We start from the raw sequence: 13,943 nt of genomic DNA, 5'->3' as shown, positions 1-13,943 counted from the left end.
TTGAGATATATTGATGAAAAATAGGAGATTAATAATTGTTAAAAACTATAGTTAGAAATTAGTAGAGAAAAAAATATTAAAAATAAATAAAAAATAAATAATTACAGAAATACCATTAGGGTTTTTTAGGGTTGCCCAGCGTTTCTTTCTTTTATATATAAGATAATTTGAGGAGTTGGTTTGCAATTTTTGTGTTTCATGAATTTTAGAAAAAAGGAAAATCTTTTTTAGGGGAAAAAAGGAGTTCAAAAGTTAATGGAACTCTACAAACTAATTAAAACGTACAAAAAAACCCTATATATAATTGATAATTCATCTATATCTCCAACTCTCATTCCATCCATGGAGAATAAAAAAACAAGGCAACAATCAAAAAAAATTTTGTCATTATTTTTGAGAATTAAGGATTTATTTTTCGCACCGGTCGCTAAATCTTCCATGGAGAATAAAGAAACAAGCACCGAATCTTCGATGGAGAATAAAGAAACAAGCACCGAATCATGGTCGCCTCTTTCCGATGGCATAGTCACAAAATCTCCGACATTAGACGATCAGCATATAAACGACGTTCTTTACGGTGTCGGTGGTGTTCGTCGCAGACGACGTTTGCCCGTTTTCGAAGAAATATGTCCCTCTACTACACAAAAACACACACATCCATGTGGCTATGTGTGGGTGGATGAACAAATCAAACCAAGCCCTTAAAGAAACCGTGGGTGACAAGGATTTGTTTCTTAGTATTTTAATCTAGGTATGGTTCTATTTTTCTTAGTTGAATATATTGTTTTTTTTCTTATTAAATTAATAGTAGTTTAGTAATAGTGGATTTTAGGCTAGGATGTTATTATTATTTAAGAACCATCATAAGAAATTTAATTTATTTTTTATGAAGAGCAATATAATTTATTTTTTATTTAAAAAAAATTAACTCGGGGCACTTTCATAAAATTAAAGATGAATATATATATATATTTAAAATATATATTGAAATATACGTGTCAATATATATTTATATGCACGCATAAATAGAATTGATTTAAAATCGATAAATTTGGGTTCATTTATTACAGCAGAATCATATTTTTGTGTGAGCATAGGAGCTTCCATTCTTCATAATTGGGTTATTCTAATTAATTAAAATAATTTAGAATTTAGAATTTAGACTTTAATGGAAGAGAAAACCTTCATTTTGGAAGAAAAAACTCTTATTTTAACAAAATTATCCCTTTGTATTTTTCCACTTCTCTTTAGTACTTCATTAATCCGTAAAGTCGGAGGAAAAAAAGTTGTCGTATATTTAAACTTTAATAAAGTGACACTTAAAAAGAAACGGATGGAGTAATTAATAAATTAAAAAATCCGAATGTTGCTGATATTGACACGGGAATTTCTAATTTTGGAACTAGTGTTTTAAATCCATTTCCGAAGGTCCTATTTCGGATTATTTCAAAAATACTGAAAATAAATTGGAATTAGTTTTTCACTTCCAATAAATAAATCAAATATGCTAATTTCGATATGATCCATTCAACAAATTCAACACTTAAAAATATCAAAGCCAATATGAATTTATTCCATCTCCATAAGCATATTCATATTTCATACACAAGATCTTTATTAATAGTACCAACAATATGTAACATCTATTAAACCTCTAAATATCATATCTATGTATGTATTTCTTGAGATTCCTTTTTGGGAGAAATACATAAATATATATAATATTTAAAATTTTAAATATAAAATTATTACTTAGCATAAGGGGAAATAGCAAGAAAATAATCGTCGCAGTCTCCGGGAACGCTACTTATAATATAATTATACCCTTTCCTAAGTTTTACGCGGTCATGCCCCGACGTGTATGTTGTCGCATTGTCCGGTGCCGCACAATCCTCGTAGTAAAACTCGTCGTAATACACCGCAACGTTGTGCTCACCTTTACGGTAAATGAAAACTGCAACATCGAAAATAAAAATCAAAGTAAATTAAATTAAATTAAATTAATAAATAAAATAAAATTAATAAAGAAAAAATACCAAGTATATCCCCAGCCTTAAAAGTTCTGTCACCAAGCCAAAGTTGTGGATTTTGGTTCCATCCTTGCTTCCCTCCAACGTAATAAACTTTAGCATCTGTAATTAAGGCTAAGCTACTCATAATCACCATTAACAAAACCATAATTCTCAAAGAAATTACCTCTGTCATTTTTTTTTAATTTATTATTTCGAGTTGGGATTTTGTTTGTTTTTTATTTTTATTTTTTCCTGGTTATGTGGAGCTTTATATATACACTAATAGGGCTTCGTATAGTTTTTGGTAAGTTTGTTTGATTTATTAATTACTAGAATTCACATTTTATTTGATTTGGAGATTTTAGTACATATTTGCTTAATTTGGCACACAATCAATTTATTAATCTTCATGCAATTGTAATTAATTTATATTTGAGAAAATCAATTAATCAAGTTCCTATGATTATGACCAAGATATTAGTGATTCTCCACAATCATATATATCACTAGTGATTATAGGAATAATAATTTTTTTTTCATTTGATTCTTTTGACATAATTATTATTTTTGACATCAAAATACATTCTATATATATTATAAGAATTATATATAAATACATTATTCTTACTAAAAAAATCGAGTCTAGTCAAAACCATATATTTTCAAACTTTGTTTGAATTTTTATTATTTAAAGTTGTTCTTGAACAGAGTTTTATAAGCAATCGAGTCGAGCTCGAACGAGCATATACGTCATTTGTTTAGGGACTAAATAGTAAATATACTTCAAGAATAACAATTTCTTATGTCGATCACCAATTACATTATTAATCAATGCAGCTACCAGAAAAAGGTAGGCTATGTTTATTGGGATAACACTAATCACATTATTATTTTAATTCAATGTAATTATGAGGTAATTAATTAAAAAGCGTTAGCAGCAATCTTCATCCCGAACTCGCAATGCCCGTCGATGCCACAAATAAAATAATTAGCGCCTTTGTTAAGAACAATATTATCTTGGCCTGAAGTATATGTTGGTGCATTTGCGGGTACACTGCATAAATCGTAGCTCGACTTATCCACAGCAACCATGCACACTATGTAAACCAGCCGGATAATTGAAAACTGCAAACAAAAATAAATAACAATTAAATAAATTGATATGTTATTAATGAAAAAACGGGAATATATATAATATTATATATATACATACCTAAGGTATCGCCACTCTTGAAACTCTTGCCGTTTTCCCAGCCCGACACATCGTAGTCCCAGCCCGAAGAGTCTCCGACAGTGTAGCTTGTTGCGCAAGCTTTGTTGCATAGTAACATAACTGCCACCAACATTATTACAATATTTTTCTCTTGGGACATTTTTTTTTTTTAATTTTTTTTTTACTAAATTTTCTCAAACTGTGTTTCTTGGCTTGTGTATGATTTGAGATGAACCAAGCCACCTTTATATAGATTTGTTGTTCATGATTACTTTATTAGATTTTCTTAGTTGATAGATTACAAGAACCTTGTACAATCTACTTATTTATTGTAAGTTAGATTACTTGAATACATAATTGAGTTTAGATTGTGAAGAATAGTCGATTTTTTTTTTCTACAGGAACCCGCAACCAATTATATAGGTGCACTGAGTTGATTGCATGTTTATGGACAAAGAAGAAGATTATTTCATCGAACCTTGAGGACAAGGTTGATTTAATAGGGGTGCAATGTTACGATTCTTATATTTAAAATTTATTTCATTAGAATAGGATTCTATATTAAAAAAAAAATGATAGAAGAATAATAGAGTTTTTCTTATCTTTAAATAGTTTTTTGTGTGTTTCAATCGTTCGACGTTTGATAGGAAATACTAGAATATCCAAGATATCACATCACAATTGTGGAATATAATAATTGTCGATGACGAAACTATGGATCGGAACTAATGTACGACTTAAAACATATTTCATTAAGCTTTCAAAGATTTTGTTTTTTAGAAATCTTACGTACCTATATTGATGTAAAATGTGATCTTTTTTTGTTTAGAAATCTTACCAATGGATGTAGTGACGTGCGAGTACAGGAGATGCTCGATATATATGTAGAAGTATCGCTGCATCGATTTCCTAAAATGCTAAAATAATTAGCATATTAGGTAACCTAATGCATCAGTACTTCTAGATATAGCCTTTTGCGCGTTGGTAGGGGAAACTTATATGCGAAGATTTAGAATGCAACACATCGGATGATTATATTCTTTGATACACTCGATGAACTGCATAATTGTGTGTAAATCGAATGTGGGGATGTATATATATTTCACCAAGTGTACATAATCACATAAACTATTCTAATAAATAAGTTTTGGTTTCTTGCATTGAGTGTGAATGGATGCAAGTTCATATTTATATATAAATTTCAATTTCTTGTCTACCAAAAGTGTGAACTAACATACCTTTGAAGGTTGTTGAAGCATTCAATTTGCATGGCATAAGAAGCGATTAGAAGGAAATTATATGCTACACCTGGTTGGTAACAGTACTGTGTGCTTGGTAACCCTAAATCTGCATATAATGCAAACATATGTTTGTGTGCTTAGTGGATCATTATTTAACCCTATCTACGATTAATAATCAACCGATGTAGCATATAACTAACTCCCCTGAGATAACTCCTCCTATGTTGGTTGAATGGTTTTGCCTAATTCAGATTTAGTTTATCGTGAATTGCATTTTGAAACGTAAAATTGATCATAATTGGAGATTTGCATCCTAATATTTTTAAATTAGCAACATTTACCTCTCAAATTATATCTCGTGCCAAGATGCATCTTACGTCAATTTCTTGTGAGATTTTAACCAAAAAGTCAGTATTTATCATTAAATTTGAACTATAGGCGCTAAAATGCGATAGATTAACAAATACAAATCAATTGACCATTTTGCCCTTATTCAATACTTATGCAATAGTATACTCCTTTGAACAGTAACCCTAAGTCATAAACACACAAGCACGTACAAATTAGCATGTATGTTTATGTGCAGATCTACGATTAACAAATCACTCAGTATAAATAACTCGGTGTAGTGTAGAATTTTCCCGTAGCTCCTTATCATCCAAAATTAACAATCTTAAAATAATTAACAAAAAAAAGAAAGAAAGAACAAAAAAAAAAAAAAAAAAACTGGCTGAACAAGAATATTATTTAGTAGCAATGGTACAAGCTCTCGGACCTATTATTACAAACCAACTCATAACAAGAAAGCTTAATTATTAGAAATGACTAATGACACCATTAACGAATGTAATTAGTAATTAAGTGGGAGAGTAATTATAAATTAAGCAGCATTAGGAGCAATGTGCATGCCAGCATCGCAATGCCCAGGAATACCACAAACAAAGTAAGTAACCCCTTTATTAAGAACAAATTCATCGTGCCCTGAACTGTATATTTTTGCATCTTCTGGCACTATGCACTGTTTGTAGTTTGATTCATTCACAATAGCCACGCTATGGTCACCCACATTGTAATTGAATACTGCAATAAGTAAATAATTTATTAATTAAATAAATAAATCGGGACAGTCAAATCATTTATTTTGGTAATTACGGTTAATTTAGTTGTCGAATGTATTACAAGTGAATAAATTGAGATTGATATAGTGTATGAATCATGTCTAGGGTTCGAGATCGGATGCAGTGAATCAAAATTAACACTTTCAGAACAATTACAATTTTTTAAAGTGAAAACCTAATTCGAAAAACGGAATGAAAAAACTTGTTCCAAAATTGAAGATTTGATTTTCTTAGTCAAATACAATATACAATACATAGTTTTTTTTTTAAAAAATTGGCATTTTTTAGAAATAAAACCGGACCGTAGAATTCCGATTATGATCTGAAAAAGTTTGAAAACAAATAGAATTCGTAATTTTCAGAATTAAAAAAAATATATTGTTCCAAAATCGAAAACAATTGGATCAGAAACGACATTTTTAAAGTGAAAAGCTAATTTTGATTTTATTCCCAAATAGAAGTTCCAAAATCGGAAAATTTATTTTCTTATTAAACTATAAAGTACAAATATATAGTGTTCTTTTTTGGAATTTTCGGAAATAAAATCGGACCGCAGTATTCCAATTCTGATCCGAAAAAAGTTTGAAAAACAAATAGAAATCATAATTTCCATAATTTCAGAATAAACAAAAATGTTCCGAAATCGAACTTTTCCGAAGCAGAATCGACATTATTTTTTTGAATTTAGAAAAATAAAAATAATAATAAAAAAAAAGAGAATATACCTAATGTGTCGCCGGCGATAAAATTCTTGCCGGATTCCCAGCCCTGAACATCAAAAGTCCACCCATTGACTCCGACGTTCCAAACTGTTGCATAGGCTTTGTTGCTTTGGAGCATAACTCCCAATACCACAACTGCCCACACCATTACATTAATGTTTTTCTCTTGATTATACATTTTCATTATTATTATTATTTATTTATTTTTCTGAATTATTTTTCTTCAACTTGTTACAGCAGAATAATTCTATGTGTGTATGATCAATGGAATATGATTTGTAACATACTAACTTGCATTTATATAGATATGCATGTTGATGATTATTGCATGAAAATTGGAATTGCATGTAATTTTGCTTGATTTGTGTAAATATTATGGCGTATTAATGTTGTATTTATATGGTAAGTACGTTTCTTTAGTGCCATAATTCTTGTAATTCTGCTCAAATTTTGAAATAACATTTACTTGGGTCTTATTTTGTTTGGGCCGCAATCTCATGACAAAATACCATTTACTTTTTCAATGCGCACACAATTCAAAAAAAAAATTACCGTTTTGCCCGAAAACCGAGTTCCTTAGTCGGTTTCCGGGTTTTCCCTGGTCGAACCGGGTTTCGTCGAATAGCCCGAATTTTTCATATTTTCTGATTTTAGATGTTAGACTGACCGTTTTATCGTCGGGTCGTGGGCCGATCAGATTCTGACAACATTGCATTAAAGTATTGTACTTTTCTCGAACATCCACTCCGTTATCATTCTTACATATATAGGAGACAAAATAAAGAAAGATCAAATCAAAGAAAGCCATTATCAAACTAATTAAGAAAGCATAAGTACTAAGATCATCGAAACTTATCAGAAGGAAAAAGAAGCCTCCCATTACAAAAAAGCTCTTAACTATGTTTATTCATATATCATCACTAATCACATTATTAATCAATATTGTAATTAGGATTTAGGAGGTAATTAATTAAGAAGCATTAGCAGCAATCTTCATGCCAGCTTGGCAATGGCCATTAAATCCACAAATAAAGTAATTAGCGCCTTTGTTAAGAACAATATTATCTTGGCCTGAAGTATATGTTGGTGCACTTGCTGGCACACTGCATGAATCGTAGCTCGCCTTATCCACAACAACCACATTATGTGCACCCGCACCGTAGTTGAATACTGCCCACAAAAAAAAATAATAATAAATAAATAATAATAATAATAATAATAATAATAATAATAATAATAATAATAATAATAATAATAATAATAATAATAATAATAATAATAATAATAATAATAATAATAATAATAATAATAATAAATAAATAAATAAGAGTATATATTATATTATACCTAAGGAATCGCCAGCCCTAAAATTCTTTCCATTTTCCCAGCCCGCAATACCAAAAGCCCAGCCCGAAGAGTCACCAACATTGTAGCTTGTTGCATAAGCTTTGCTCGACAATAGCATCATCACTGCCACCAACATCACAATACTTTTCTGTTGAGACATCTTTTTTTTTTTAATTAATTTTATTTTAATTTTCTCAAACTTATATATTATTTCTTGGTTTTGTGTAATGATTTTAGACAAACTAACTCACCTTTATATAGAGAGATGTATATCTTGTTTACTTGTTTTTTTTTTTTTTTTTTGTCTTAACAGATTTTGTTAATTTGATTTTTAATTTTAATTTTGCCTAGATAGTAAGAAATTTGTGACAATTTAATTTTAGATTGCTTTGAAATAATTTGAGTTTGGTAAGTCTCAATTGCGTTATTATTGTGGGATTTTATGTAATTTTTATTTATTTGTATAACTTTTATGTCCATATGATGAATTAATATTCCATTTTCGGAAAGATTTCATTTTTTTCTCTAAGTGAAAAATTAACTCCAATTTAACTCATTACGAAAAAAAAAGCTTTTTTTCAAAAAAATTTAAACATAATCGAAAATCCATTTTGTATTAACATATAATTTGAAATAATTAATAAAATTCCTTGCAAGTGTAAAGTAATTTTTTTTTTAATTTTTGAAAATATTTGGGGAAATAAAACTGAACTAGCTAGAGATTGAAATTTGATACGTATTATATTCTAATTTCGATCGGGATTGAACTCATGACCTTTTCATTTTCTTTATTTAATTTCATTTATTTATTATTATTATTATTATTATTATTATTATTATTATTATTATTATTATTATTATCATTATTATTATTATTGTTATTATTATTATTATTATTATTATGATTTCTACTATTTCTTTTTGGCATAGAATTGTGACCTAATTGGCGGAGCATGAGAGTGTAGGGGTATTTTTCTAGTATACGAAACATTGATAAGCCAAATATTTGGTATGGTACGATATAGTATTGGTAATTACTTTTTCTTCAATTATTTTTTTGATCAAAATTAAACGTATTTGTTCAACAAAATGAATGTCAAAATAGGTATTTAAACCGATCAAATGTATAGTTTGAGCAGGTTTTGTAGATGCTACATTCGGTGAAATACATTAGGTGATTTTGCATCATCGATTTACACATAATAACACACACCCATGTGTATACGTGCTTAATAGATAGTTATTTCTATAGATATATGGTGCAAATCGTACGAGGTATTTCACCAGGTATGGCATCTCATAGACCAATCGAGCGTTTAAGAAGACATGTAACAATTACCTAAAACGAAACAAGTTGCATCCGAAAGAGGAAAAAAAAAATCGTCATTATAGAGAAACGGCTACGAAAGTGAAACGATTGTAATATTGAATTAAGGGATAGAGTGTAATTAATAATATAGGTTTATGGTCTTAAGAAAAATATAAGTGTTTTTTTTTTTTTTTTGGGTACGTTAGAACATACGTGACAATTATGACATTAAGCATCATTGTCATAACAAAAATTATTGACACAATCGGTAATAAATAGTAATAGTCAGTGTATTTCCTTCTTAACTGGCTTATGATTCTCGTTTCCCGTTTGCAATTCATCTGTGAATAACAATTTAAGGGCGTGAAGCGAGTGCTTCTAGCTGCTTCGCTTTATTATGGCGGAATGTTTTCGCGACAGAAATGAACGTGCTATTTCTATTGATAGATAGTTTGTTCTGATAGATCGAAAGAGATAGGGAGGGAAACTATCAAGGATATAAAGGGGAAATCTCCTATTTCTATCTATTATTAATTAGACTAAATCAAATGAAACCATTCTCAAATTAATTAACAAACCATAAGATTATATATATTTCAATAATGTCTCGAACATCATACATATTTATTACAAGGAAAAAGAAGTCTCCCATTACATAAGGCTCTAGCTATCACTAATAACATTATCAATCAATATTGTAATTAGGATTTAGGAGGTAATTAAATTAAGAAGCATTAGCAGCAATCTTCATGCCAGCCTGGCAATGCCCATTAAATCCACAAATAAAGTAATTAGCGCCTTTGTTAAGAACAATATTATCTTGGCCTGAAGTATATGTTGGTGCATTTGGTGGTACACTGCATGAATCATAGCTCGCCTTATCCACAACCACCACATTATGTGCACCCGCACCGTAGTTGAATACTGCCCACACAAAAAAAATATTAATAATAATAAATAAAATCGATGAATAATTATATGAGTATATATATTATTATACCTAAGGAATCGCCAGCTCTAAAACTCTTTCCATTTTCCCAGCCCGCAATACCAAAGGCCCAGCCCGAAGAGTCTCCAACATTGTAGCTTGTTGCATATGCTTTGTTGGACAACAGCATCATCACTGCAACCAACATCACAATAGTTTTCTGTTGAGACATACTGTTTTTTTGAATTATTTTATTTATTTAATTTTCTCAAACTTATATATTATTTCTTGGTTTTGTGTAATGATTTTAGACAAACTAACTCACCTTTATATAGAGAGATGTATATCTTGTTTGATCGTTTTTTGTCTTAACAAATTTTGTTAATTAGATTTTTATTTTATTTTTTTTGAATTTGCTAGACTGCAAGAAATTTGTGACAATTTAATTTTAGATTGCTTTGAAATAATTTGAGTTTGGTAAGTCTCGATTGCGTTATAATTGTGGGATTTTATGTAATTTTGACTTATTAATTAGGATAAATCACAAAAAGGCCCATGATAAGGGTACTTAATTAAAAGAGGGACATCTAATTTTTTTGTCTTTCAAATAAATCCAGCTCATTCAAACTTATTTGCAAATATGAAAAATCATTTTATATATACTAAAATTACCCCCAATTCATTGAAACCTAATTCAACTCCAATTTCATGATTTACACCCAATTTAGCTCAATTTCATCAATTAACAAAATTTTAATCCTCATTTCAATTTTGACCCCAATTTTGACCCGCCACCACCGAAGACCGCCGGTTGCCGCCGATGACCACCGTTGACTGCCGGAGACCGCCGGTCTCCGGCGTTGACTTTTTTTTATTTTTTTTTAACTTTTTTTTCACTGAAATTTTTTTCCGGCCTGTCAACTGCCGTTGACCGCCGGGTATCCGACATTGACTTTTTTTTTTTTATTTTGTTTTTTCTTAAAAACAATATTTTAATTAATATTACTGTCTTGGCTGCAAAATTAATGTCTCCGACAGTTACTTAACTGTCGGAGACAGTAATTTAACTGTTAATTGACTTTTTTTCTCTTCAAAAATATTTTAATTAATATTACTGTATTCGTTGCTAAATTACTGTCTCCAGCAGTTATTTAACTGTCGGAGACTGTAATTTAACTGTTAATTGACTTTTTTATTCCTAAAAAAAATATTTTTAATTAATATTACTGTATTCGTTGCTAAATTACTGTCTCCAACAGTTATTTAACTGTCGGAGACAGTAATTTAACTGTTAATTGACTTTTTTATTCTTAAAAAAATATTTTTAATTAATAAAATTGTATTCGTTGCTAAATTACTGTCTCCGACAGTTATTAACTATATGAGACAGTAATTTAACTGTTAATTGACTTTTTTTTTCATAAAAAAAATTATTTTAATTAATATTACTGCCTTGGCTGCTAAATTACTGTCTCCAACAGTAATTTAACTGTCTTAGACAATAATATTAACAATATTACTGTTCGGGAAAATAATATTCATAATATTACTGTCCCAAACAGTAATATTACTGTCTGAGACAGTAATTTAGTAGCTAAGACAGTAATATTAATTAAAATATTTTTTTTCTAAGAAAAAAATATTCAAAAAAAAAAGTCAACGCCGGCGGTCAACGGTGGTTGACCGGCCGGAAAAAAATTTCAGGAAAAAAAAAAGTTTTCAAAAAAAAAGAAAAAAAAATCAACGCCGGAATCTGGCCGGAAAAAAAAAATTCAAAAAAAAAATATTTTCTGAAAAAAAATTAATTTAGGGGGTTAATGTGATATATTTGTTTAAATTCGTGGTCAATATGTAATATTAAGAAAGTTAGAGCATAATGGATGGAATTGATAAGAATTATATTATGGAGGGTATTTTAGACTAAAGACATGGGGATAAGTTTAATAGAGAGACTGTTTTTTTTTTTTTACCAAAATGCATTTAAGTCTCATGTGATGGGCCCTTTTGCCATTCGCCTATTAATTATGGACTTGTTGTTTTGTTACAAAGATGGGATTAACAAAATTATGTAGCGTGGTAAATATTAATTTTAATTTTTAGCTAATAAACACCATATATTTACAGGGGTAATGGCAAATAGGCCCATGACAAGGGTACTTAATTAAAAGAGGGACATCCAACTTTTTTGTCTTTCAAATAAATTCAACCCATTCAAACTTATTTGCAAATAAGGAAAATCCTTTTATATATACCAAAATTGCCCCCAATTCATTGAAACTCAATTCAACTCCAATTTCATGATTTACACTCCAATTTAGTTCAATTTCATCAATTAACCAATTTTAACCCTAATTTCAATTTTAACCCCAATTTTGACCCGCCACCACCGGAGACCGTCGGTCGCCGCCGTTGACCGGTGTATACTTTTTTTTTTTTTTTTTTTTTGAAAAACTTTTTTTTTCCTGAAATTTTTTTTTCGCAACTGCCGTTGACCTACGGGTCTCCGGCGTTGACTTTTTATCTTTTTTTTTTATAATTTTGTTTTTTCTTAAAAAAATATTTTAATTAATATTACTGTCTTGGCTGCTAAATTACTGTCTCCGTCAGTTATTTAACTGTCGGAGACAGTAATTTAACTGTTAATTGACTCTTTTTTTTATTTATTTTTTCTTCAAAAATATTTTAATTAATATTACTGTATTCGTTGCTAAATTACTGTCTCCAGCAGTTATTTAACTGTCGGAGACAGTAATTTAACTGTTAATTGACTTTTTTTATTCTTAAAAAAAATATTTTTAATTAATATTATTGTATTCGTTGCTAAATTACTGTCTCCAGCAGTTACTTAACTGTCGGAGACGGTAATTTAACTGTTAATTGACCTTTTTTTTTTAGTTTTTTTCCTTAAAAAAAATATTTTAATTAATATTATTGTCTTGGATGCTAAATTACTGTCTCCAACAGTAATTTAACTGTTTTAGAAAATAATATTAATAATATTACTGTTCGGGAAAATAATATTCATAATATTACTGTCTGAGACAGTAATTTAGTAGCCAAGACAGTAATATTAATTAAAATATTTTTTTTCTAAGAAAAATATTCAAAAAAAAAAAAAAATCAACGCTGGAGACCGGCGGTCAACGGTGGTTGACCGGCCGAAAAAAAAAAGTTTTCAAAAAAAAAAAAAAAAAGTCAACGCCGGAATCTGGCCGGAAAAAAAAACATTTCAGAAAAAAAATTATTTTCTGAAAAAAAAATTTGGGGATTAATGTGATATATTTTTTTAAACCTGGGGTTCATGTGTAATATTAAGGAAGTTAGAGCATAATGGGTGGAATTGATAAGAATTATATAATTGAGGGTATTTTAGACTAAAGACATGGGGATGGCTTTAATTGAGAGACTGTTTTTTTTGTGGACCAAAATGCATTTAAGTCCCATATGATGGGCATTTTTGCCATTCGCCCATATTTAAATTGGTCAAACTCTAACTATGACAACTTATTGTTGTAATTTATTTTATAAACGAATTTATAATTTACAATTATAATTGTGCACCGACTAGAATACTGGCAATGTAAATCGAATTCGAATTGTTAGATATCGTGTTCTTTTACTCAAACAGTTAGGTCATCCTGGCACGAAGTCATGCTATTGAAGTGTCACTAGTTGAATTTGTAAAACATTAGAATTGACTTATAAATGTTCCAAACATAGTACAGTTAAACCTGTGTAAATTAAAACAGTTAGGACTAACAAAATTTTATTAATTTAATGGAATATTAAATTATCGAATGAGTATTTTTAACAAGTTGTCACCAAGTCGAGACCGTTAGAATTATTATTTAAGTGAGGTTATTATCAAAGTTCTAATGTACTTCTACCTTTTTTTAAGGGTAATTACAACCACTCCTGAGGTATGGTCAAATTACGAAAACTCCTTATGTTTGGGTAATTACAACGACCCCTGAGGTATGGTTAAATTACGAAAACCCCCTCATGTTTGGGTAATTACAACCACCCATCAACGATAAATCTTTTTACACGTTC

At 29.4% G+C, this 13,943-nt stretch overlaps 4 protein-coding genes and 1 non-coding gene across 5 annotated transcripts; all 5 read right to left on the bottom strand.

Annotated features, from left to right (window-relative positions):
- Positions 1-1,550: 1,550 nt before the first annotated feature.
- LOC105949536 (uncharacterized) lies at positions 1,551-2,244 on the bottom strand. Its single transcript, XR_016030052.1, has 2 exons — positions 2,037-2,244; positions 1,551-1,954 (listed from the first exon to the last, which is right to left on the bottom strand). It is a non-coding gene; the product is annotated as an uncharacterized LOC105949536 (transcript).
- A 541-nt stretch (positions 2,245-2,785) lies between these two features.
- Positions 2,786-3,400, bottom strand: LOC105949644 (basic blue protein). The gene is given in 3 exon segments (XM_012972959.2): positions 2,786-3,104; positions 3,106-3,137; positions 3,226-3,400. Coding segments are annotated over 3 exon segments (363 nt in total). The 5' UTR covers positions 3,386-3,400; the 3' UTR covers positions 2,786-2,933.
- Positions 3,401-5,261: 1,861 nt separating this feature from the next.
- On the bottom strand, positions 5,262-6,476 carry LOC105949535 (basic blue protein-like). Its single transcript, XM_012972836.2, has 2 exons — positions 6,310-6,476; positions 5,262-5,546 (listed from the first exon to the last, which is right to left on the bottom strand). Exons 1-2 carry the CDS (start codon positions 6,452-6,454, stop codon positions 5,347-5,349), a joined length of 345 nt encoding a protein of 114 aa, XP_012828290.2. The 5' UTR covers positions 6,455-6,476; the 3' UTR covers positions 5,262-5,346.
- Positions 6,477-7,091: 615 nt separating this feature from the next.
- LOC105949533 (basic blue protein-like) lies at positions 7,092-7,876 on the bottom strand. Its single transcript, XM_012972834.2, has 2 exons — positions 7,654-7,876; positions 7,092-7,476 (listed from the first exon to the last, which is right to left on the bottom strand). Exons 1-2 carry the CDS (start codon positions 7,811-7,813, stop codon positions 7,277-7,279), a joined length of 360 nt encoding a protein of 119 aa, XP_012828288.2. The 5' UTR covers positions 7,814-7,876; the 3' UTR covers positions 7,092-7,276.
- A 1,651-nt stretch (positions 7,877-9,527) lies between these two features.
- LOC105949532 (basic blue protein-like) lies at positions 9,528-10,187 on the bottom strand. The gene is made up of 2 exons (XM_012972833.2): positions 9,963-10,187; positions 9,528-9,886 (listed from the first exon to the last, which is right to left on the bottom strand). Exons 1-2 carry the CDS (start codon positions 10,120-10,122, stop codon positions 9,687-9,689), a joined length of 360 nt encoding a protein of 119 aa, XP_012828287.2. The 5' UTR covers positions 10,123-10,187; the 3' UTR covers positions 9,528-9,686.
- Between the last annotated feature and the right edge of the window lie 3,756 nt (positions 10,188-13,943).

This window comes from Erythranthe guttata, chromosome 2 (assembly GCF_056151865.1).
Source record: "Erythranthe guttata isolate IM_541 chromosome 2, IM_541, whole genome shotgun sequence".
NCBI classification, from domain to species: Eukaryota; Viridiplantae; Streptophyta; class Magnoliopsida; order Lamiales; family Phrymaceae; genus Erythranthe; species Erythranthe guttata.
Note: the sequence above shows the minus strand (reverse complement) of the source record. Positions and strands in the feature narration are given on the sequence as shown.

Coding starts and splice junctions, on each gene's coding strand:
- LOC105949533 (XM_012972834.2), bottom strand. CDS start 7,813: ATGTCTCAACAGAAAAGTATTGTGATGTTGGTGGCAGTGATGATGCTA. Junction 7,477..7,653: donor TAGGGCTGGCGATTCCTTAG/GTATAATATAAT, acceptor TTTTGTGGGCAG/TATTCAACTACGGTGCGGGT.
- LOC105949535 (XM_012972836.2), bottom strand. CDS start 6,454: ATGGTGTGGGCAGTTGTGGTATTGGGAGTTATGCTCCAAAGCAACAAA. Junction 5,547..6,309: donor TATCGCCGGCGACACATTAG/GTATATTCTCTT, acceptor TACTTATTGCAG/TATTCAATTACAATGTGGGT.
- LOC105949532 (XM_012972833.2), bottom strand. CDS start 10,122: ATGTCTCAACAGAAAACTATTGTGATGTTGGTTGCAGTGATGATGCTG. Junction 9,887..9,962: donor TAGAGCTGGCGATTCCTTAG/GTATAATAATAT, acceptor TTGTGTGGGCAG/TATTCAACTACGGTGCGGGT.